The sequence below is a fragment of the Calonectris borealis genome, chromosome 2 (assembly GCF_964195595.1).
Source record: "Calonectris borealis chromosome 2, bCalBor7.hap1.2, whole genome shotgun sequence".
Taxonomy (NCBI): Eukaryota; Metazoa; Chordata; class Aves; order Procellariiformes; family Procellariidae; genus Calonectris; species Calonectris borealis.
Window position 1 is genome coordinate 38,039,279 of NC_134313.1, and position 25,015 is coordinate 38,064,293.

At 41.1% G+C, this 25,015-nt stretch overlaps 1 protein-coding gene across 1 annotated transcript in view; it reads left to right on the forward strand.

Moving 5' to 3' along the window:
• Positions 1–25,015, forward strand: part of SLCO5A1 (solute carrier organic anion transporter family member 5A1) — a 74,880-nt gene that overhangs the window by 42,301 nt on the left and 7,564 nt on the right. The window contains exons 4-6 of the mRNA XM_075140647.1: positions 6,270–6,434; positions 11,296–11,494; positions 23,823–23,982. Coding sequence (XP_074996748.1) covers positions 6,270–6,434; positions 11,296–11,494; positions 23,823–23,982 — 524 coding nt within the window. The remainder of the gene's footprint in view (positions 1–6,269; positions 6,435–11,295; positions 11,495–23,822; positions 23,983–25,015) is intronic.

Sequence of the window (25,015 nt, forward strand, 5' to 3'; positions counted from 1 at the left end):
GTCACTACAGGCACGGCAGATGCACAGAAAACAAGTATACTTTTAGGAGAATGTTTCCTAGTACTTTTTTTCACAAAAATGAAAACTACTGTTTATCTAATTTTAGCACCTTTTTTTTTATATATATACCTGCCTAAATGTGGACCATACCTTCTACAAAATCCTATATTAATATATTAGTGGAGCCGCCAATTAGAGCTTCTCATATACAAAACTTTTCATTTTCTCTAAAGGAGAAACTTCACCACATGGAACAGTGAAAAGCAGCATTGTATTCCACACGTCAGAAAGATACCAAGCAAGTCGAGATAACACAGAGAAAAGTATTTTGCTATAAACTGATAATAGCTTTCCCATTAGGTGTCATTTACCCTAGCAAAGAGGGCCTGCAGCAGGAATGCACTATCATTTAATTATTTTTCAAGTTTAAGTGGGCTTTGTGGAATGAGATCATGCCTCAAGCTTCTCAGTTGAGGTAATTTCGTTTATAATGGGAAGGAAAAAAGGATTGCCATGTGTCTAAGTCATTTTGCATTGCTGCTTCTGAGATGCAATGTACATTTTATACTTCCCCTTGAATTTCAGGGCTTCATCTTTTTATAGCACGATGGGCAGAAATTCCACTTAGGCAGTAGCCAGGAGACTGATGATTTAGGAGGTCGCGTCTTCTGTTCTGTAGCAATAAATATCAGTGATGTCGTAGTCTGCCATGACAGAGGTCAGTGCCATTAAATCTGTAAAATCCGTGCAGCTTTGGTAAGGAAAGTCTCAGGGAAGAAGCTGTTTGTTTTTCTTTAGATATTTTGATATGATGTTGTCTTACCTGGGAAGCCTGTCAAAGTGATTGTTGTCCTGCTATAACTTGTCCTAATTTCATGTAAGTTAGTTCTCTAGGTGAATGAAAAGGAATTGAAAAGGCAGAATGGGAGAGGGCCAGGGTCCTTTTTCCTGCAATGGCTGCCAGTAGAGCCTGAAGAAATAAACCAAAACTGGCTCCGGCTGCAAACCTCCAACTTCAGTGACCTGAGATTTATTTTGGCCCATGGTAGAGCTGGGATCAGATAAAAATACAGATACATCTTTGCTTTTTTTCATGTTTCAAGATGCAAGGGCTTGGAATTCAGTCTTTTCCTATTTATGTTGCAAGTAAACAATGTGAGAGGGAGATTGCTTCTGATGCAGGTATCAAAAGTATTAAATAAAACATTAAATAGGTCACAGGAAGAAGAAAATTGGATGTAGTTTATTGGGAGAAATAGAGCTAGTGTACATAACATGAGCTAGAGGAGATTTATAATGAAGAAGCCATGGTTCAATCCCATACATGCAGATAAATCATGAACCTGAGGAGACAAAACCACTGTTTTCATTTATTACATGGATACCCTTAGGGTTTTGTGCCATGGAAATTGTATCTGCAGTCCCTTTTACTTACCACTATAATGAAACTTACTGTGCAATTGGATAAAGGAGCAGTATAAAGAAAACCAATGTATATATTACCTAAAATGTACTGGTCTAAGCTGAAGGGTGTTAATTAATTACACCTATTTTGTTCTTTGGTTTTCTTTTTAACATTTTGAGTTTTGTTCCTATGTACAGCCCGTTGTTAAATGTGGAATATTCCTGTCTGCCTTTTCATGTCTACCAGCTGTTGTATGCCCTTCCCAGTCAGTCCCTGCTGGGGATGGAGACAAGATAATAATGCTTGGCAGGGGATCAGCAAAGGTAAAAGAAACTCCTGAGGGGCTCGTGGCTGTAGGGTGAGTCCACTGAAGTGCTCCCCCATCACAAGATCCGGACTGGAGTTTCTGCAGTACCCGAAGATCAGTTGGCAGGGATCGGAAGAGGAGGAGGAGACGGTGGTCTGTGTGCAGGGGCGCTTGGTGCGCACTGTAAATGTCAGAGAGTTCAGCAGACCGTGGGCTGGAGATCCTGCCACTGACCTTGAGCGCGTCGTTCCCCCCTCGCCCTTTCTTAGGCCATCTTGAAGAGCTCAAAATAGAAAAGGTTGGCATGGCCCCGTGCAGTGGTGAGCAGTGTTAGCTGCAGTCTCGAGGAGCTGCTCTAAATCAAGTTAAAAAAGTAATAATCAGATCAAACTCTCTCCGAACCTCCCTACTCTTGATCGGATATTAGGGGCTGTTCAATGATCTGGCCAACACCCAGGTACTTAAGGCATGTCCTGAAAATGCTTGAGGAATCCTGTTGAATGAGGTTGTTTAGATGGTATGTGGGTAGATAATGAAATGAAATACGCAGCAAAATATTATTCTAGAATTTAGTGATTAGCTTCATGCAGAATATATTTGAAGTAGTTGTGTGTGACTGAAAATGCTCATTTCCATTCTGATAAACAACCAGAAATTCCGTCTCAAATCTTGGCTCTGCCTTGTACTGCGCGAGAGTAGAAGCTGCCCCTGAGACCTCAGTGCGGAGGCAGCCTCCTTCAAAGCTGCAGACTTGGATAGTGCTGTCCAGGCTTGGAGCACCAGCAGAAAGGAGGTCCTTTGGCTCATATCTGCGTCACCCTTACAAGGGGCTTTGCTGATGCACTACAAGAGGACAGTGCTGTAGACTGGTATGGTTTATTCCCCTGGTTGTATTCATTGCACTGCCTTGGGCTAGATGCACAGAACAGGGATAAGAGAAAATATATTAAGTTATGAAAAAGGAGGTGAAGTCAGAATTATTTGAGTTTTTATTGAAATTCTGTTTACGGTGCTTTAAGGGTTTTGCTTAGAGCAGTATTGAATATTTGTATTGCTTGCAGATTTTTCTTATCCTTTTCCCTTAGCATGAATCAAGCAGTGGTCCAGCACACTAGTGAAAGAAAATGAATACTGACTAGAGAAAAAAATATTGTCAAAGACCATGAAGGGAAGAAAATTGCCAGTAGACTAGCAAGCCAGTCCAGCAATGCAGGTTTCAATTTACTGTTAGTTACATATTGGGTTATTTAAAAAAAAAAAAAAGGAAGAAACAAGATGAGGATGTTTAAGATTTGAATTACTGCACAGAAGAGTAAACGTGTTTGCAGCTATACTAAAAGATCATTTCAGTTTTAGGAATGTAAGCGATAGAGATTTATTTGCTCAAATGACAGAATGAGGGAAACTGCAAGTTCTCATAGGTTTGTTTCTGATGCACACTTACAAAAACAAGAGATGTGACTTGAAGACCCCCTAAAAATCAGAACCTGACAGGTTTAATAATGGCCTTGAAATCAAAGCTGAGGCCTATGGCTAGTCACACAAAAATGAAATGTTTTAAATGCATGATTGATTATGTAGTACAAAGGATCCTTAAAGTTTGTAGCATTCTTGCTTTTTACTAGAATTAGTGTGGTTGAAAGATATGAGATACTTATAGTACCTTTTTATTATAGGTTTTTAAATTCAGAAGTGTAATACAGATTCTGTCACACAGGGTTTGACTATAATCATAGGAGGAAATCAGGGAAAACCCAATTCTGAATATGTATTTTTATTTGCAAATTTCTTACTATATAGCAACTTTTCCTTGTATGCCAGACAGTTGCTCTTTGTAAGTCACAAAAAGCTTCAACCCTCAGCTGCTCCAGGTGGTATGTATTAGTGCAGCATGCAGGCATAATCTCTGTTTTATTTCATGCCAAAAATTACAGTAATCAGCAGAGCTGTTCCCTGAAGAATCCTTCACACGTGTGTAAGAGAACTTGTGCTTATTCCAAGACACTGAGTTTTATCTATTTATCAGTAGAAATCCAATTTGAAAATACTAATTAGTTTTGAAATTAATAATGACCTTTAGACTGAGTGCTCAGATGAGATGCAAGTAGGAGTCAACAGAAAGTACAGCTCTACATCTGAACACCAGAGCAAAATGTTCGTTAGCTCTGCAGTTCTTTACCTAATTGTTCTTCAGTATCTTTAGATCGAAAATTCTAAACCAGGCATTTTCCTGAATCTCAGTTTTACCAGGAAGACCTAAACTTTACTAGGTATTATGATACTTGGACCAGGCCTTTTAAAATAATGGATTTAGCAAAGATCTTGGACTCAGCCCTTGGCCAGGGACTTCCAGCTCATTTGTACAAAGAGCACTTAGTTCATCATCCTAATAAAATGATATTTCTCTCTGTGATGTCCAGTCTTCGGAAAGTTACTATCTTCTTATTTTTTTCCACATGTTTTCAGCACAGGTGAGCCGCTGCCACCAAATAGCTCAGTTTCCAGCAGGACCGATCTTTCTGTCTCCCGACTCCTTTCTCACAGCAGCAGCAGCACCGTCATAACCGCTTGCTCCTGTTGCCGGGGGAGAAGCACTCAATCCCGCACCTTGTCCCCAGGGAGATCCTGCTACAGCTGCCCCAGCCGTTTTCTTAAACTGCGTCATCTAGCCCCATGAGAGGCTTTGCAAAAGCTGGGTTAGAGCATCTTGGCTCTTGCCCTTCGGTTTGTTTTTGCATCTAAGCCCTCACCAGCTAACCCAACACAACCCAAGCCAACCCAAAAATAGACACAAAGCCAAAGCTGATGAGGTTTGAGGGCTGACATCTGATGGTATTGTAGATCTTTCGTTTTTTTTCTCTCTTTCATTTCCTTTTGAACAATGAGATGAATTTTGAACAGCTGTATTTTGAACATGCAGCATATTTGCCAATAAATACTGATACTGTTTTATCTTTGTACTCGATACTGTAATGTAGTTGCTGAAGGTGTACACTTGCATTATAGGTTCCGTATATTCATGTTGATATTACATGGTCTCACACCCCTGTTATCTTGTTTGTTTCTGTTCTTCTATTGCAAACAGAGCCACATTTTTTTAAAAAAAGCTGTAGGTGGTAAGAAACATTCAAATACACGAGTGCTTCTTAATATGATTTATTCATTACTTATTTCCACCAAATTTTGTATTTAACATTTAATGTGTTTCTTCATAGAGGCAGCAAGAGAGCATTTGACTACATTAAAATTACAAACCCTGCACTCATAATGAATTCAGTATAAATTTTGACGACTGGTGTTAGCTAAGACAACTTAGGTGCTAATTTGCAGCCTGATAAGTTTTGACATGACAAGAGTCTAAATTCTGTTTGCTTTTATACAGATAACCTACGGGAGTCAATGGAGAAAGCGAGACAGATTTTTTACTTGACAACTTTTAACATCAATAAAATTCTCACTCAGGAGTTCTTACTCAATATGTTGTATTTCTAATGGGCGCTCTTGTCGTTGAATTTAGTGGGCTTTGATTCAAGCAGCGTTCAATTTCTGTACGAAGTGAAAAGCAAATGAAAAAACCCAAACCGTAGTGGTTAGATGTAATACTTGAACAGCAAGTATGATCTTGGTAGATGCCCCAAGGAAAAAAAACCACATTTAAAATCACGCCATCTAATCTGAAAAAATTAAGTCTTGAATAGAGTTATCATCATTTTGTGATGATAATTTGACATCACTACAGGACTGAATTAAAAGTATTTAAGTGCTTCTTTTAACTACAGTGCTGAATTTCATGGGGTTTTGGTATTTGATTTGAGGATAATTGCAACATCTATGAATACTTTTTCAATTTAAGTTAATGATGTGCTCTCATTTTTAATTGATTGTTTTATCCCTTCTGAGAATATTAAATGAGTTTTATGTAAGGTATGTTGAGATTCATTGATATAATTGACATCATTTTTTCAGTATGCTTTGTCTGCATCTGTTGTAAATACTTTTAAATCATGTAGAAAAATGTTTAATTAAAAATCTTTTGGTTCCCTTTTAAAATTATGGTGTTATTAATCCAGCTTTCCAAGCATGGTCCTCGAAGCAGAGAGTTACAAGGGGAGTATGTGATCTGTTTTCCTCCTGTGGAGTGCAAAACTCAGTACTGTCGGTTCAGCAGTGTGATATGCGTTATCTTGTAGAAAATTTCAAAATAAGACATCAGAATAATTCCAAAATCTCTACATTTTATTGCTGTTTTTCTTTCCTTCATAGCGTTACTATGTAGACTCTGTTTATTGAGACGGTTTTGTTAAAACAGACCTCAGTTGTGTTTGTGAAAAGTGGGACTGCAGCCCCGGGGTGATGCAGTGAGACAGAGTGAGAGCAGACAGCGAAGACTGTAATCCCAAATATGCACTCTTCCTTCCGCTTAGCAAATATAGCCAGATGCTAGCAAGCCATTATTGCCAGTCCATCTCAAAGAAAATCAGTTTGTTTTGTTTCAGTTTGCTTTTGTTTCTCGCTCATTATTTATAACATTCATTTGTAATTTTTGTCATTTTATAGAGCTTCCAAGAGCAGCTGTCAGGATCTTAAGCAACATGACATTCCTTTTTGTGAGTTTGTCATACACAGCTGAGAGTGCCATTGTCACAGCTTTTATTACCTTCATTCCCAAGTTCATCGAGTCACAGTTTGGCATCCCAGCTTCCAATGCCAGCATCTACACTGGTAAGGCATTGCCACGTAGTGTAATGTTGAAAGAGTTGGCGTTCTTTGACTAATGAAATGAATCAATGTAGGAATGAACCAAAACCGCGCTTGTTGGAGCAGGTGATTGGCTCCAGCTTTGTGTATTTGGTTAGATATTCAGGCTGTTCTTTGATGTTTGATATATGTGTTTAGTAAAATGTGAACCCATTTATATTGTTAAAGGGCTGGGTTTTTTTACCTAAGCCTAGACAGACATTTTCTAATGTGTTAATGGTCTTCAGGGAGGAAAAATGCAACAAAAACAAGCTAGAAAACCCACAGGCTTTATGGCGGTTTGTGTGCCTTAAAAGATCTTTTAAAGCTGTTCTTATTTTATGTGAATTTTACTTTGTCTTTGGTCTTTAAAATATCCTAATCTTTCTTTTTCCCCAGTGACGAGTTGTTTATCTGACCCATCCTTCAGTTCTCTCTACCCTCCAGGCTGGTGGTTTTCTCCTTATTTACTTATTAACATTGAGCGCATAACGATCTAGTCTAGACAGGAGAGCTCCCCAAATCCTCTCCCACCAGTCATTTCAGGTCTGAGACCCCTCTTTTGCAGGTGTGGCACTTCCCCTGCTGCCGCAGCAATGTACAGCCAAGTCCAACTTCTAACAGAGCTACAACCACAAAATTTTAAGCTTCGTACAGCTCTGCGGGAGGGAGAGATGGGAACTTCCCTAGGGAAATGGGCCAAAATGAGGTGCGGAATTGGGACCCATGTCATGCAGATCATCTCTCTTCTTTCCTAGCTGCATCAAAGACACTCGTCTTTATAAGCATTTTTTTGACTTCTCCGTAGTGCTTCCCATATAGAAGAGCTGCTAATTGCTAGGCAATTCTTTGCTCCCCCATACTTCCAGATATTTCGCCTGAGAAGGAGTGATGGAGTGGAGAGTGAGTTGTGGGAACAGGGGTGAAGTATGGGGTGAAGCTGCCCAGGGGCATCAGTCAAGGGAAGGACAAAAAGTGGTAGAAGAAAGAGAGAAAAAGACACAGACACCTCACAAGGGAATCATTTGTCACCTGCAGTGGCTGGAAGAAAAGCGAGGAGTCTTTCTAGAGTGTGGAGGGGAAACATCAGAGGGGAAACATCACCATGTGGTGACTTCTGTTTGAGATCTTGCTGGGATGAGATTTTCTTCAGGGGATGAAAACCCTGTGTTCTGTATATAACGAGGAAACATTGATTGATGGGACCGTGATTCTATAGGAGTTTTGCTGTAATGAGTCTTGATGGGATTGCTGCTCCATAACTCACTTTGTTCTCAGGATAAACCAGAGACATTCTTGCCAGAGAAAATATTCAATAGTCAGTACATGAAAAGAGGAAAAAATGACATTACCCTATCCAGGGTGTGAAGCTATTAACATCTGTTGTTTTCCCTGTTATAAATTACTTGATAGAGACTATTATAATGAACCAGAAGAAGAAGATGAAATAGCTCAAGCTGGATGTGCAACATGGACAAGTGAGCACTGCTTCCACAACCCCAACTCCTAAACTTAGCATTAATGTCAACAGTTGTTACTAATTTTATAAATTCTTTTTGTAGGAAAAATGGGAAAAGGAAACTTGAAGATTCTGTATTAGATTGCTACTGGCTAATCTAGTCAAAGACATATCCAGTTTACAAACTTCTGGTTAGCAAAAGGAGGACTTACGTCATTTATATTACTACATCTATCGTTCATATGTAGATCACCAGCTGAGTACATGTGCTTGCTGAATTTCTTTATGTCATTGATGTAAATTTTTTATTGGTCATTTTCCGTCTCAATTTGTAAGCAGGAATTCTTTAATTAAGTCTCAATTTGTTTCTATTTTCAAACAAAGCTGGCATTAATCATCAGCAAAAATGTCATGCGCCAAATTTCATGTCTTGAACTTGTGCAGCTTTTGCTGCAGTCTTGTCTTGTTTGGAGTTCTATTTTCTGTGTGTAGAGCAGGTGGCATTCAGCCTCCAGGCCTTCTCAAGTCCAGAAAAAAAAGAATTTTGACTTTTGGTTTACAGGTAGATCTTAGACAAATCCAGGTTTAAATTTCAGGTGCTTTGCTAGCAGATTTACTTGTAAAAAAGAGAGTCACAATTCAAATAATTTGTAATTGGAAGAACTGCACACTATATATTATAAAGCATCGCTCTGGTAACTTCTGCTAAAATGGTTATAAACACATTGGATCTACCTTTAGTTCTAGAAAAGATATAACATGTATCTCAGACAGAATTGGTTTGAAGATCTCTACGGTATTGCCTTTGGAAGTGTAGCCCGCTTAGCAGATACTGCAGTTTTCTGTTCCCAGACTATTAGTAGCTGTTAAGATCATGTTTTGCCCTGTGGAAAGCCTCAAGTGCAGCAGCATCCTGACAACAGCAAAAAGGACAAAGCTTGAAAATTGCTGACTGAAAGCTGATATTGCCTCAGAGCACTGTACCCAGGAGTGTCTTTGGCACACGCACAATTCCTGTAAGCCAAACTGTCATTATAAAATGAAGGAAAGTGCAGCACAAGAGCTTAGTATCAGATCTTAAGCTTTATTCCTCTAAATGCCTTTGAAAAAGAAGAATGCATGTCCTGATTAGATGTACATGCTTTGCTTTGCCCTGGAAGCTCGTCTGGAAGTGCACTGTAGTAGCTGCATTTCTTTGACAGTACATCACTTCTGATTTCACATCCCCTGCGGAAAGAGAGGGGCATAAGGATGAAGAGTTTGTACTTAGGGCAAAAGAAACTGTCAGACTTCCTGACACGTAGGAGGGAATGAGTGCTTCTTTCTGCTGCCTTCACCACAAACAGCGAAATCTGCTCCTGCCCTTCCAGTTTCCCCCAGAGGGAGAGTTTTTCCATCCCCAGCTCCACTTTGCATGGAGGAATTTGTCTTTATAGTTCTTCTGTGTAGGCTTTCCTTTACCTTTCCATCCTTTTGAATGAGAGCGAGCCTTGGTGGGCAATTTGCTCATGATCTTCTCCTCATTTTTAATGGTCTGATCTTCATGATGTGGCAGAGGATGGATGAAAACAGCAGCGCAGTGTAACTCACTGATGGAAGAACCACTAACTTAATGCCTCACAAAATATTCACATGCTTAGTTTTGACAAGGTACTAGACATGGACACACAGATTTTCAGTTCTAGTGAAAGGCTTTTCCAATATCCTCAAGAAGATAAGAAATAAAAGGTAAATTCAGGTCCAAAAGAGGTTAAGAACTCAAAGCTAAGCTATGAGGTGGAAGAAAGAAGAATAAAATACTGAGGTTAATTTATCGGCGGTAAGCCCTTACCTTGAGCTAGATCCTTAGTTCATGTAACTGATATAGCCACGGATTTGGTCCGTGGAATTTGGTTCACCTGACAGGGGTGTTTTAGAAGGCATTGCAAGTGATCCCAGTCTGCCTTTGGATGGATGTGGGCTTCTCTGACACAGATTTCGTAGAGCAGGGCATGCCTGGTAGACTCAGATGGCTGAGTTACCATTTTCACGCAGAGAGAACATTTTCAGTGCAAATGAAAGGATTTGCATTATTTCTTTCCCTCGTTCATATTCAGTCATTGAAAGTGAGAGATATAACAGCTCGAGAGAGATAACAGCTTTGAACTTTGTGAAAATCATTTAATTCTCGTAGAAGGACTTATACATTTAAATTCTGCTCTTATGAGAAAGACTGGTTTTGAGTCTGTGAAGCGTTATTATTACAAATCTTCCTTATGAAATGACATTTTATTTTATAATGCCGTTGGTGATGGCAGTATAATTATGGAGGCAACTATTTTTACCTCTTATTCTCACTTTCACAATCTCAACATTTTGATAAATATAATGTCCCCTTCACCTTTACACATATTAGCAGAGAATAAGAAAGCTTTGCAATAATATTAAAGATATTCGCAAGCGATAGTCTTACTGGCTTCTTTAAAAAGAAGGCCAACATCTTTAAGAATTTGGATTATAAAGTTTAGTTCCTTCTTCCTAGACGCAGCTGCCAAAAGTTTTTCAAATTCCATATTTATGTGGAATGCATCTTTATGAGCAAAGACCTTATTCAAAGACCTTCTCACATGTCAGTGAGAAGCAAAAGCCAAGAGAGGCTAGAAGTGCAAGACATTCACTGGCAACACCAGCTCAGGCCCTGGGAAGTGAGGACAGCCCAGTGACATGTTGCTGAACTGCCACCTTATAACTGCAGCAACAGAGCGTTTCATTTCAACAGAAATTTCATAGGCATGTCTTTTGTGTCTTAAACTTACCCTGATACTAATTCTAGTATCTTAATTTCTTTAATCGTGTTTGATGAGTTTACACTCCATATGGTGGTGCTGAGATGAATGGGGCTGCCGATGTGCTATTCAGTGCTATTCAGCTTGAGTAAAGTATCCAGAAGGCAGAATTTGCAGCCAGGCTCACGCGTGCGCTCCCAAGTGGGACGGCTTCTGGGGTCGTGCCTGCACTTGTGCTTCGCTGGAATTAATCATGAGAGTAGGAAGAGGAAGGTTTGTGTCCAAATCTGGATTTCTTCAAATTTTCAGTAATTAAACTGGAGCAATGTGTATCCCTTCTCCCCATTCTAAAATAAATACAAAGCAATGTTTCTGCTTGTAAGTACAATAGTTCTCTTATAGTGCTTTGGCTGCTGGTAATATCATAAGGAGGCTTTTATTAATTCTTTGACAACACTCCAGAGGTTTGAAAAGTCTGACTCACTTTGCTAGCAGAGATTCAGACAATGGAGATCTTAGTGCAGCATTTGTAGTCATCTAATTAGGGAATGAAACCAATATTCATGTTTTATACCATTTCTATAGGTCCTGTTTTAATGTTGCTCGATTTTCTTCCCGGCAGGTGTGATTATTGTCCCAAGTGCTGGTGTTGGTATTGTCCTAGGCGGCTACATTATAAAAAAACTGAAACTCGGTGCGAGAGAGTCTGCAAAGTTGGCTATGATCTGCAGTGGTGTGTCTCTGCTCTGCTTTTCAACTCTCTTCATTGTTGGATGTGAAAGCATTAATCTAGGGGGAATAAATATACCTTACACGACTGGGTAAGTATCTTGGAATCATCTGTGGCAAAACCAGCTTTTTCCAATAAGCCTGATAAAGAAATGTAAAAAATGCTGATGGCTGATGTATTGAAGAAGCCATATGTTCAAATAAGAATTTGGTGAGTATTGTGATATAAACACATGCTGTTACTATGTGGCCCTTCGGTTTTACACCTAATTTATAATGGAGCTTATGTAATCACTCACCTTTTTGAGGGATGGGAAAATGCATTAGAATGGACTTCAGTGATTTTTACGGGAAAATAAGAATAGTGTCCTCTGTAGATTGCTCAGAGTTTAGTTGGTGTTTCAAAATGTTTCCTTTTGTGCTCATGAAAATTGTGAAAATACTAAAGGGATTACAAAGATTATTTCTGAATAGGTTTGTTTATTATCAACATAATAGTGTCTAAGGTCCACAGTCCCTATTTGAGAAGAATCACTTGGGCATGTGCCATCGACATTAGTGGTGTGCGCTGCTTCTGAACCCCTTACTATCTGTATGAATGCCCTCCAGCGCTTGCTGGATCATCATCAAGACAGGGACTAGATCATAACCCTTAAAGGTATATCGAGAATGAAGAAGGCTGTCGTGAAAAAGAAGGTGTGGATGTAGGAAGGTGTCGGGAGGGAGGGATTTAGGCTGTGACATTAAGAAATGCATGGAAGGGCATTTTAAAAAAATGAGGGATATTTGAAAGGAAGACAGTGTGGTAAAAGTTGTGAGAAGATGTTTCACTGGAAGGTAATTCCTCAGAAGCCTGATCATGAGCTTTTATTTTCTTTCTTATTTTGAGGCTTGGAAGGCAGTGTAGAGGAAGTGCAGAGCAGGAAAAGAGATGATCAAATGGGGAAAAAAAGAACTACAGTGGAGCAGTGAGCAAGCCAAGTGAAAAACAAAGAGAAAAAATGGGAAGCAAGGGAGGAAGAAAATAGGCACAGAGAATATTTTGCATTGCGTTTTGCTGGGTGTTACTACATTGCTGTCAAACCCTAATCCTAGAGCAAAGAAAACCAGCAACTGAAAGTCATGAGCTGATGGAAAGCTGGTTTACTCCTTTGTATTCTTAATACCTAAAGTTAATGCTTGGTGCTGAGGGGCTGACTGTAGAGGGGAGAGCATGGTGATATATCCTTGTCTGAGCATAATGGGCTGAAGAAGGAGAGAATGGGGATGGGAAATGCTTGATTGTCCACCTTCTATTGATGTTTGTGACAGCTGGTGGGCGTAGATGAAGAAATTAAAATTATTAGGAATTAAAACATTTCAGAAAGCAATTAATTGAACTGTGTGGCCAGTTAGAATGTCCCTGCCTGGCTGATGAGAAGGCTATAGTTTTCTGTTTGTGAAAAAGTGCTATTTAATTTAAATCTCTTTCTAAATTGAAGACAAAGCAAACTATTGCTATGTAACACATAACCTTCACACTGGAACTGTAAGAGTACCTAATTTTTCTTTTGCAGTAAGTAATAACATTTGCAGTAAATACATAGCATGAATTGAAACAGGCATCTATTCACAGCTGTTCTGAAAGTCTGCAGTAGCATTACTTCTTCACCACCTTCATCTAATTGTTCTTATTGAGAAAAGAGGTAAGAGATGGTAATGGCAAAATTCTCGAAAGTGTTGAGGTATATCAACTCTTTGAAATCAGTACAAAAATCAGCATGCTTAGACTGCAATGTCATCAGAAATTGAGAATTACCAGCATGTTATAAAGCATGGTTCAGGAATTTGCAGCCCCAGCCCTATATGATTTTTTTAATGCAGAGATCAAATCCAAATTTATCATTAAAATGATAATAAAGAAGCAGCACATTAATCTTGAATGTCTGACATAATAAACATTCTCTTAATCCTCATGGTCAATCATTTGATAGTTTCAAATCATTTACTTGGTAGGCAACTCTTTAACTCAGACATCAAAGAATGTTATTGTTCATGTAACAAAAAAGCATGCTTTCATTTTGAGGTTTAATAAAACACATACTTCATTCTCTAGTTCCAATGCAGTGCAGCGTATGAACGTCAAAGCCAGTTCAACAGGCTAGAACGGTTAGGAGAAGCAGTACAGCTACTTGATTCAGGGTAAATGTCTTGCATGATGCTCTACCTTAACACGGCTATGCCGGGTCTGATGTCTGAGCTACCTGCGCTGGCAGCAGCCCAGAGATCTCAGCTGCATTGGGCAGCGTAGACATGCCCTGCAGGAGAATCTTCTCTGGACAAACATGTTAATTTCTACTGTTCTTTTCTTTTACTTTTAAAAAGTAGGTTTTTTTTCTTTGATGAACTGAGCAACAAACCAGTACAGAGGAGAAGGATAAGCTGGATTTTAGTTAACAATAGAAGTATGTGCATACCAGTACTCAGCAAAGTAGGCAATGATATTTCATAATTCAGTATGTTTCGTAACTTTGTATTTTTCTAACTGTACCAGCTGTGAGGAAGTGGATGGGACCTGGAGGCATGCACAGATTAGAATATATTTTGCAAGGATTTTCTGCTGTTTTATGTTGGGCACAAGCGGTTTTGCCGTTGTTGTGTGTCATCAGCAGTTCTGTTATCAGGAGGGTCAAGGGCACCTCTGTATTATACATCTCAGCATTTTAGAACCCATTGTTTCGTGCCCCAGCCTTGTCTCTGAAGGCATGTTTGATATTTGAACGCAGTGTAAGGAGCCTTATGTCAAACCGCGATACGGCATCCCTTCTCTTGCACTGTAACCAGCATCCGAATGGGAAGTCCTGAATTGTCTCCTTGTCCAGACAGCTTTTGAAGATCTCCAAGGAGGGAGACTCCACAGCCTCTCTGGGCAACCTGTGCCAGTGCTCGGTCACCTTCATAGCGAAAAAGCGTTTCCTGACGTTCAGAGGGAACGTCCTGTGTTTCAGTGTGTGCCCATTGCCTCTTGTCCTGGCACTGGGCACCTCTGAAAAGAGCCTGGCTCTGTCCTCTTTGCACCCTCCCTTCAGGTATTTATATACATTGATGAGATCCCCTGAGCCTTCTCATCTCCAGGCTGAACAGTCCCAGCTCCCTCAGCCTTTCCTCATGGGAGAGATGCTCCAGTCCCTTCGCTGGATTCTCTCCAGTACGTCCATGTCTCTCTTTTACTGGGGAGCCCAGAACTGGACCCAGCACTGCAGGTGTGGCCTCACCAGTGCCGAATAAAGGGGAAATAGCAGAGATCAGCTGCTTTGGTTGTTCGTAGACCTGTCTTTTCCATGTTTTGTGGTATAAGGCAACTAAAACAGGCTCCATGGGGAGCTTACTCATGGTGACAGATTCCTGGATTAGTTCAGTTCCATCTCTGATGTTTCTGGTATGTAATGAATCAAAACAGACCCTTTTTGATTGCTTTCTGTTGTTTTGGTGCAGTTAAGGTTTAGTTAAAGCATGCAATTGACTTACTGAGGCACTTCACGTAAAAAAAAAAAAATTCTGTCCTTTCTCTTGTACCACCAGTTTGGGTTTCTGTTATTCTTGAATCTCTTTCAGTCCAATGAGCCACTTGGATCCCTTAACTTGAAAGCAGTGACTAATTGGATCAGAACAATAACAACAAAGAAGGAATCCAGCTAACACACTGAGAGGGTCCCTTGTTTAACAGCTACACAAAAATTGCATCATTGCTGTGATTCCAGCTGCTTGCCAACAAGGAGACTGCAGATCTCTGCCATCCAGAATGTCCTTCAATACCAAATCGAAAATATTGCTATTAAATTAAGATAATCCATTTTATCATATAGCCCCATATTAAGATTACAGAAATTACGTGGTGAGGGGTTATCTCCTTTCCTTTGTATTTCCTTGGTCCTGTAGGTTACTACAGCGATCTAAATAAATATGAATAAAATCATGTGCAAACCAATTGTTTGTTTAGATGTTACCAAAATATAGTCAGGCACTGCTTTTTTTTTAAATGGCATTTAATTTAGATTGTAGCCTCATGGGAAGAGGGTCCACTTTTTTTTTCCAATATGAGTGCATTGACTGCCAGCACAATGAGGTTTCAGTCCAAGGCTGGGTATCTGAAATAACAGGTCACAGCTCTAAAAACTCCAGGCAATAAATCTCACCTTATACTTTCTCTTTTCTTACTTTACTCCTATGCCACAAGCCTTCCACAGAGTAATAGTTAGAGAGGAGAACAGGATTTAGAAAAAAAAATGTTAGGAACTAGAGTCCCTTTTATCGTTAGTCACATCTAATAAAGGTCTCTGCTTTATTAGCTTTACCAGCGTCGTGTCATGGAGACACAGAACAGTCTCCCCGAGAAGTGAACAAATGCAATTTGTCAGATGGGATTCTGGGTTTTGTCCCAGCACACACGTTTAGCAAACTTCCAGTTGAATCTTATTAATGAAAGGAGCGGCGTCATTGTAATTGAAAGAATAGTTCAGGAAACGCTGTCGTTCGGGGCTGGTTTCTGTTAGTGCGCTCGTGCATGACGGGTGTCCTTGGCAGCTCAGGTGAAGCAGCGCTGCAAGTTGACAGCATCTGCACCCGCTGGAACAAGCGGGGGGGCAGCTGTTTCTCAGACATCCCGTGTGTCTACAGCAGTGGGTGCATTGAAACTAAGCTGCTTTTCCCACAGGCCGGCTCATGAGCAGGACTTACTAGCTTTGGTGTAATTCCCATAAGAGCCTGCTCTTTCTGACTGATGCAGGTAAATCTGCGATGTGCTGTGCAGTAATTCAGGGATCAATGCTTTGTTTTCCTTTGTGGAGAGTAGGCAGCCTCCCACTGTCAGAAGGCAGGATTAGTAGAGTACTTTGGTTCAGCTTATTGCTGGAGAAATACGTACCTTCAAGAAAAATGATCCCCTCCTGGGAGAAGTGTTCATAGAAATCTCTTATAATATATACTATATGGTAGATCACATGTGATGAAAATGGGGTTACATAGATATGTTTCAGTAGAGATTTCGTGTCCCCAGCATCTGAATTCCTTCATCCTTCATTAGTTTCCCATCATTGAAAGAGGAGTGAACAATGAGTGAACAGCGAAGGTGATAAAGATGAAAGCATGAACCTCTCACAACTGTCTGAGGATGAACTTTTGGAAACAGAGTTAATAGATGATTTCATGTATCACATGCTCTTGACAGGATGAAAAAACTATCTCTTTGCTTGCAAGGCATTTGCTGTAAACAACAAAAAAAATCCCCTGAAATAAACCTTACAGTGATTTACTGAGGTACAAAAGGTGATGAAAGCTGGAGAGACGCAGGTTGCAGTAGCTTGTTACTAATTTGAGCATATTTGCTTTGCGTATCCGTAAACTTAAGGCTTCTTCCGGGGCAAACAATAAAATGCCCCTGAGATTAAATTGTCACAGAGGTCTCAGTTCAGTTTCCAGTTTCATGCTTCTCATTTCTTGCATGCCTGATTTCATTCACCTTTATTTTTAAGCTGATTTCCTAATCTCTGTGTCATGGTAATGTTCAGCAATGCAGCTGAAGCGAGTTAGCTACGTAAGCGGAGCGAGCCAGGGAGCAGGCTGTCCTGCCTGTGGAACAACATGACCCATCTGCTGCTGAGAAGGGTTTTACGTGATGGAGGGATAAGAGGTCAGAAGAATGCATTTCACAGGGTGGGAGAGGTTGGAGCGGGGAACCTGAGCTGTACCTTTCCCGGCAGCCTGGACTGTCCCCAGACCTGTCCATGTGCAGGGTGGCAGAGCCCTGCTGGCAGCCGGGACGTGGGCACGAGGGTCTCCCGGGCAGGCTGGGGAGCCACTGCTTACCCCAAATATTCAGGCATCTGGGATATCCAGCTCAGCAGGCTGCTGAGGAGCTTGCGAAACTCCAAAAACGCTGCCTCTCTTGTTGGTGTGAAAAACTTCTGTCACTGTGCTGCTGAAATCAGTATGTTCCCGAGGAATGCTTTGACGATTTGGTGTTTTCCATCAGAGAAAAGGTTCTGTTGAGAGATTACTGGAAAAGTCTGCCTGTTGCTATATGACGTGTTGCTGCATATTGCTTTCTGGAATCCAGCATGATATAATAAGCCAAGTTTCAGCTGATAGCTGAGAAGGCGACAGAACCAATATCAGTCCTGGATATTTAATTTCTTGCTCAAGCTGCAACTTGTGTCTAAACCTGTGCCTTGTTTGTTTATGGCGCAAGAAAGAAAACACTCAGAAAGGCTTTGGTTAACATCCAACTAGACCATAAAGTGTAAAGTAGCTCCAAGAGCTAAATTTGTGAACCTGATTTGTGTAATCAGTAGACAGTCAATAAATATTTAAGAGCGACTTAGTAACATTTGATCGGCTGCAAAAGTGCCCAGCTGGAAAGACAAGCATATTGAGCAAAAGCAAATAGTGGTGTATAAATAAATTAAAAATGAGTCAAGTGGAAGCCACTAAGCAGCAGTCGTACTGCTTGGTGTCACTAATGACAGGAGGTGAGGTGATGGACAACACAGGTGACAGTCGCTGTGTGTAGAGTGGCTCCTGAGCCGAGTCTCTGATCTATTTGGGTGTAGAAGATGGGAGCAGAAGAACATCCCTTGTGATCTGTAGGGTAGCTGAGATGCGGTAAGTTTGATGCTAGCTGTTTACATTTACAGCAGTCCTGCCCACACATTACAGAAGTGAAGGCAAGCAAACAGCAGCCCTCGTGAGGCTCTGCAACCCCAACAGTCTGTGAGCATGTGTGCAGGATCTCAGGGATGCAGCCACAAACCCAATCCAGATTCCTGTTCAGCTCCTGCCTGGCTGAGGAGGTGCTAAAATTCCCTGGATATCTACTGATCTGCTTACAGCAGAGGTACTTGAGCTGGTTTTAAACAGCAGTGGCCTCTCTGTGGCACCATTGAGCAATACTGAGAGCAGGGAGAAGAAGGAAGCACAGATAATTCAATATAATGCTGCAGTGCCAGGTGTGGAGAGGTTGTGCCTACCAACATAATTCCCAAGGCAAGATTTGGGCGCATGTGCATATACTCATGCTGCAACAGAGCTCAGTACTTAGCTCTATCCAGTTTTGCAGATTCTGCAGGGGTCAAACTGGGATTTGTTCTCAGAAATTCAGGTCTTCTGGACTGAACTGCAAATGGACCACAGATGGAGATAGGATGGTGCCTGCAGCTCCACTTACGACTCAGGTGTGAGAAGGCAAAGGGCTCAGTCTTCTCCTGCACTTGGGGATTTTCATACATATATTCTAGTCTCTGGAAAAGGCTTTTAAATTTCATTCCTGCAACCTCTCCTCTTTATCGCATTCATCCGTTTATGGATTACTTGAATATTCTTTGGAAGCTGGGTTTTCAAATCTAATCAGTGGACTACTGCTTAAATGGTGCAATGGAGGACACTTTTTGCTTCCATTTGTGAAAAAAAAGTCAGCTAGTTTAACAGTGTCAGGCGGTAAGAGGAAGGGAGGACAGTCTTGTGTCACAGAGCTAGGCAGATCCAACCTCTTGGGAGGGGACCCAGAAGGTATGCCCCTCTGTGGATCAAGGCCAGAGTGACTGTAGCGATGAGCCACAGCATCCTGTAGTCTGTGAAACACTGGTGAAAAGTGGCACATGGAGTATTCAAAGTAACCTTTCAAAATAAGCTAATGACGCACCAAAGGGTTCTGGTACCACTGTAATAAAACCCATGGGAAAAAAAATTATGCAAAACTGCATTCTCAGAGCACCACCTTTCTTCACTGTTCAGCTACCATGCACTCTAGCTATGAAGAATCCCAAAACCATGCAGGTGACAGACCTGGCCCTGTCTTCTGAGCTAAACTAGATCTCTGCCATTGTGACCGCTGTGGAGAAGGTAGAGGAGTGCACTGACTGAAGAAGGACTTTGGGACATGTTTGAAATATGTGATTTCTTTCCAAAACCCAGAACAAGCATATTTTAGACTCTTCAGTCTCAGAGTTAGTATAGTTACCTATTCTCAAGGACTACTGAAGTGAAACAAGCTATTGTTTGTATTTTGGCCAGAGTTCTCCAAGTGACCAAGCATAGACTCTTGTGTAGTTTTGGAAGATCCTGTGCTAGGGAGCCAGGTAGGTGCAGGTGTTTAAGCTGCTGTGACTTAAAGATGGGAAGGAAGGATTTGAAATATGTCCAAATCCACAAGGGATGTATGTGTGTTTCCCGCCAATACCTGCTTCATTAGCATTGGCCACTATGTTTAACAGTTATAGTGGAGAAGATAAGAACCGCCTGATAGTGTGTTTTTGCTAGGAAGTCAGGAAATTGATTGCTACAAAAGTTGCTCACCTTATGCGTGGTAGCCTCTACACAGCTCTTTAGTCAGAGGGAATCTGACTTTGAACTCCTGATGTCCCCAAGAGCACCGTAACCACTGCACAAATGGATGGGGGATATAAGGGAAAAGAAAGGGGGAAAAATGGGGAATGTATAGAGATCCAGAAGAAGAAAAAAGAGTACTCAAGAGAGGAACCTAACTTTAAAACCTTCTGAAAGGAGATTTCCCTAGGAAGAAATGGCTTCAGTCCTGGTCCCTGCTCCAGGTTTTGCTTGTAGATATGGCAGTAAAGAGTTATTGATGAGGAGGCGTGGACAGGATTGGGATCACGTTCAGCTTCAGCAGGAATGATGGAAAGAGATGCCATTCTGGATAAGAACATCATCAAGGAGATGTAAGTTTGAACCCCTTCAGGTTGAAGAGGACCTGGAACCCCAGTGTTCCCACCTCGGGCAACTGTAGAGCTGATGAGGAAGAGTAAGCTTCCTCCTCCACTTCAGAAGAGATCTGTTAGAAATCCATGAAGTACAGTGTTTCTGGAGAAGGCCATCAGCACAAAGGGGCAGCTTTTTGCTCCGTCTATAGGAACTCACTGAGCTGTCTGCAGTGGGCACCGATATTCCTATACAGTGTCAGGGTGCAGAGCGTGTGCCCCCCACTTCCAGGAGCTTGGTCACCTGAGTTAAGGAGTTCAGCTGGCTGAGTCCAGGGTCAGCTCTCTGACTGGTAAGAGCTGTTGTGAAGAAAGCTGGAGGCAAGGGCCTGCCCCTCCTTCCTTTGGACTTGCTGTGTGATCACTGGACTGATCATTGTGATCATTGTATCTGGACCCAATTCTGATCTGGTCTTGCCATCACTCTCGGCTCACTTCTCACCTTCCCTGGCCAGGGTGCCAGACAAAAAGTCATAGGAGGGAGGTCAGGCCCTCACTTCCACGTTCTGAATTTTTGGAGATCTTAGAAGTGTCAGCTGTCTTGATTCCTTACAGAACCTGCCTTTCTGACTTTGGCACCTGGAAGGACGGAAAACTTTCAGGTTTAGGTATTGCAAATTACAACCCATAAAATACATGGTTTGAAACTGGCCATGTATCTTCAGAAAAACTTGTGTATTGCAGTACTGAATATTGCAGTGCCTAACATTTGGGTACTTTGAGACACAAAACAACATTTACAAGCCTAGAGAGCAGCTATGACAGAAAGTAAGACTTACACTTAAGAGTAAACCCCAGAAAAAGAAAGCTATTTAAGCATCACAGGAAAGTATAGATTGCAGTTCCTGGAAACATAATAAAATGGGGGTTTTCCAAAGTAACAGGAGAAGCTTCAGGTGAAAACGTTGGTATCAGCTGCTTTTCAGTTTTCAGTGGCTTATTATCACCTTATGCAGTGAAGAAGGAGCATAGGTGCAGAATTCAGGAACTGTGATTTCTTTAGACAGAAAGGTATTTACGAAATAAGAGGTAGGATCCCTAGCCTCAGCCAACCCTATCACTTGGAAATAGACTGGTATGAATAAAGTAATTCACGTAACTTTTCCATTGGCTTAATGCATTCATGTTGCTGGCTGTATTTTAAACCCAGATGGAATTCCAAAGGAGATGCAGAAAATTGAAGCAGCAGTAAACCACACTGCAGACTTTTGCTTTTCCACTTACTAAATTAATTTAGCAACCTGAAACAAGACAGAGAGCATGGCAAGTGTAGTAAGAATAGGTATAATATGGGCCATTTAAAAGTTCATGCTTGTTATAATTTGGCTGTATAATGACAGCAGAAAATCACTTACATTTCAAGGTGTGTCTGCATATATATCTAAGTGGAACAGTTATTTTCTTTTTGGTACCTGAGCTAGCATGTTCAGTAATAGCGTGGATAAAAGGTGATACTTTATGCCTATACCTTCAGGTACCTTCCAGCATAATGCCTTCAGGTAATACTAGATGTGATTAGATTAGATTAGTTAATATTAGATGTGGTTTATTTAATTGCAACTACAAGATTTCCCTAGAGCTTGCAAATATTTTCGTGTTGGCCACAGAAACCCCTTAAGTTTATTTTTTCAGGAGCCTTCATGTGTTCACAATTTACAAGCAAGGTAGTAGAAGTGGGGGCTGTCAGATAAAGCTAGTAAGAGCCAGATTCAAAACAAACAACAGCTTGTGTAACAGGCTGTGGACTGTCGAAAAATCCTTGCTGTTGGATATTGTAGATGCAAAAAATTTAATCTCAAGGGGAGAAGTACAGGGAAAAAATTGGGGCTTATTAACTAAAAAAACACATCAGACTTAGAAAATATTTTGGGCTGAGACTCATTAGAGGCTGAGAGAATACTTTTCTGGGGAAAGTTACTTGCCCTGTTCTTGTTCTTTCCTTGTCGTCTTCTTATGGCTACTGTTAGAGACAGGATACTGGTGAAGAGACAACCGTGGTCTCAAAAGCCATTTTCATGTGTTTCTAAAGGTTTTCACAGAAAATGTACATGTACAAAAATAAGTTTTCAATTAGTCTTTAAGGAAAAAAAGCAATGCTACAAAACTCATCTGAGCAATCCCAATAACTGAAAGGGCCAAAGGTAGTATAGTAGCTCTTTATAAACTAGTCTGAGGTTTTCAAGAAAATATGCCTATTCAAAGTAAATGGCTTTTCAGACCAGTTATTTGTTAGAAAAATATGATATGATCATCAATCAACTACTTCCTCATTAATGAGGAGCTTGTAGATAATAGAGATTGACACCTTACATCCTCTGATATTAGCTTTATATACACTGGGTCCAGTTATGCCAGTCTGTTTTTAATTTGGGAACAAACAAACTAGTATCCATTTTCTCTTTCTTTAACTCTTTCATTTTAACTCTCTCTGTTTCTCTATAATCAGAATTTGTATATACATTTATGTAGGGGTTTTTACTGTTTTTTTTTTTCAGTGAGGTTGCCTTTGTGTCTGCTAACGCTTTTCCTGCTTTGTTTTGTACTCCAAGCCCTTACCCTACCCAGGAATGTTACAAGTCCAGTGTCACCTTGGGCTCTCCTTCAGCACAGGGAGTAGCTGGGTGTCTCCTCCAGGGTTTGTGCCCAAAGCTGGGCATTTTTAAGTGACCTGAGAGTTGTTTCGGGCAGGGATGAAGTGATATGGTGGGTAAGGCAGGAGCTAGTTAATTTGGTGACAGTGTGACTTAGTCAACCTGAGTCACCTGTGATGGTGACAGCCGGCGCTCAGTTGTAACCAGAGTTGATTTCTTTCTACTGATAGCAAAAAGCACCCTTTCATCAGTGGGTTTTTTTCCCCCGTCATCTTGGGGTCCCTTTGCGCATTCATCCCATGGTGAAGACGTGCCCAGGCTGGCCTGGCACTTGCCAGTGAGGAGTTAATGCCGTTCCCTGCTGTGGCAGTTGAGATCTGTTCAACCACCTGTTTGGAGCAGCAGTGATAGGTAGTGAAGAGCCTGTTTTTTGGGGGGTGTGTCCTTCAGCTTTGAAATTTAGTTCCTTCTGAGCATACCACCAAACCCTTCTGCGGAGGACCTAGAAAGTTGGGCTTTGGCAAGATTTTGGGGAACGGTCCAGGGAGGTGGAGTAGTGGTTCTTTTACAGTCATTTAGTAACAGCACAGCACTCCTCCAGATCTAGAGAGATTCCTGTAGATTTCACATATACATATAAATAATACATTAAGTTTTCTGAACAGTTCTTGGTATGTGGGAAGAGATGCCTATTAGTTCACGTAATGCTTTCATCTCGTCACTGAGCCCTTCCCTAGTAATCAACAACAAATTGCTACAGCTTAGGATAGACATATAAAATAGTGGTGGCTTAACTCTTAAAGGAAAAAAAACAGGGGAAAAATACAGCTATTACCTGGGCAAATAAGATACAAGTTTTAAACTGCGGTATTATTTTTGTATTGTGTTTTTAGCTGATGACAGGGATGCTGTGCCTGTTCTTCTATATTGTTTAAATCATGTACATAACCTAGAGTTAAGGTAGTGTTTCTCTGATAATAAACTCTCAGTTCCAGAGTTAATGAGTAGGATGTTTTCTCCCTCTGAACAGCAGGGTATCTGTGCTTGCTCTACTAGCATGTTCTTTTTCCTTTCTTCAGTCCCACTCTTGCCATGGCCCACAGGAATCTGACTGGGAGCTGTAATGTTAACTGTGGATGTAAGATTCACGAGTACGAGCCTGTCTGTGGATCAGATGGAATAACGTATTTTAATCCTTGCCTAGCTGGCTGCATCAATGGTGGAAACCATAGCACAGGGGTAAGTGCTTCACCCACCCACCCGCATACAACCCGTGAGTAGCCCCTCGGGACTGATGCAGATCGAAGAATGCTCTGATTCTAGCGCAAGCATCCCCCCTCTTAAGTTCTGGAGAACTTGCTCTGCTGCTGACTCGTGCATGAGTCTTTCCGTGTTTTGAAAGGCTGGTGATGCATGGTCCCACTCCCCTTCCTTTCAGTTATGTACAAATTTGAGGCACAAGCGCATTTGTACCAAGTGAATCCTCCAACTGAGTGAGTGCAAAGTGCCACGGGGTGGGGAGGGTAGTGTCTCCGGTACAGACTCCGAAGTCCCTGATGGCCGTGGCCTGCCTGTCTGCTGCTCCTGCAGGGCTCGGAGAGGGGACCTTGAGTCCGTGTCGTCTAATTCATCTTTCTGCTAACATAGGCAGCCATGTCATACTGTCTTTCCACAAGCTCATCAGTGTTACTCTTAAGAGCAGTTTTGGGTTTTTTTGGCTCCCGCTCTGAATGGAAGGAAGAACTTAACTCTTCGGGTAGTTGGAAGTGTTTTAAATGCCTGTTTAAATTTAGTTACGGCCTGTTTAAAGTCATCGGTGTTTGTGCCAGCCTCGTCATTTTGCGTAAGTAGCGGTTGCACCTGCACCAGTGTATTGAGAGGTCTTTTGTTTCCATGGTTAAATAAAGACTGCCCATTTATTCTGCTCTTGTAAAATGGTTTAGCCATTCTCATAGCCTTTCTCTAAACCTCCTCCAAGCTAAATGAAGTGATTTGCATTGAACTTAAGTAACCAGAACTTAAAGGATGTTAATAATCCACTTTCTTTCTTGGAAATACATTGCCTGTTTCAGCCCAGTCTTCCAGTTATGCTGGACTGGGGAAGGGCAGCCTGCTGGTAAAATCACACCATGGAGATTTGGCAGTTTCCAGGACTGGACACAAGAAAACAGTTGAAAAATAGAATCTGACCTAAATATCAACAGAGCATTATGGTTGTGCTTGTTTTGTACAAAACCCAAACTCTTAAATTCTTCTGTTACAGAACTGTCCT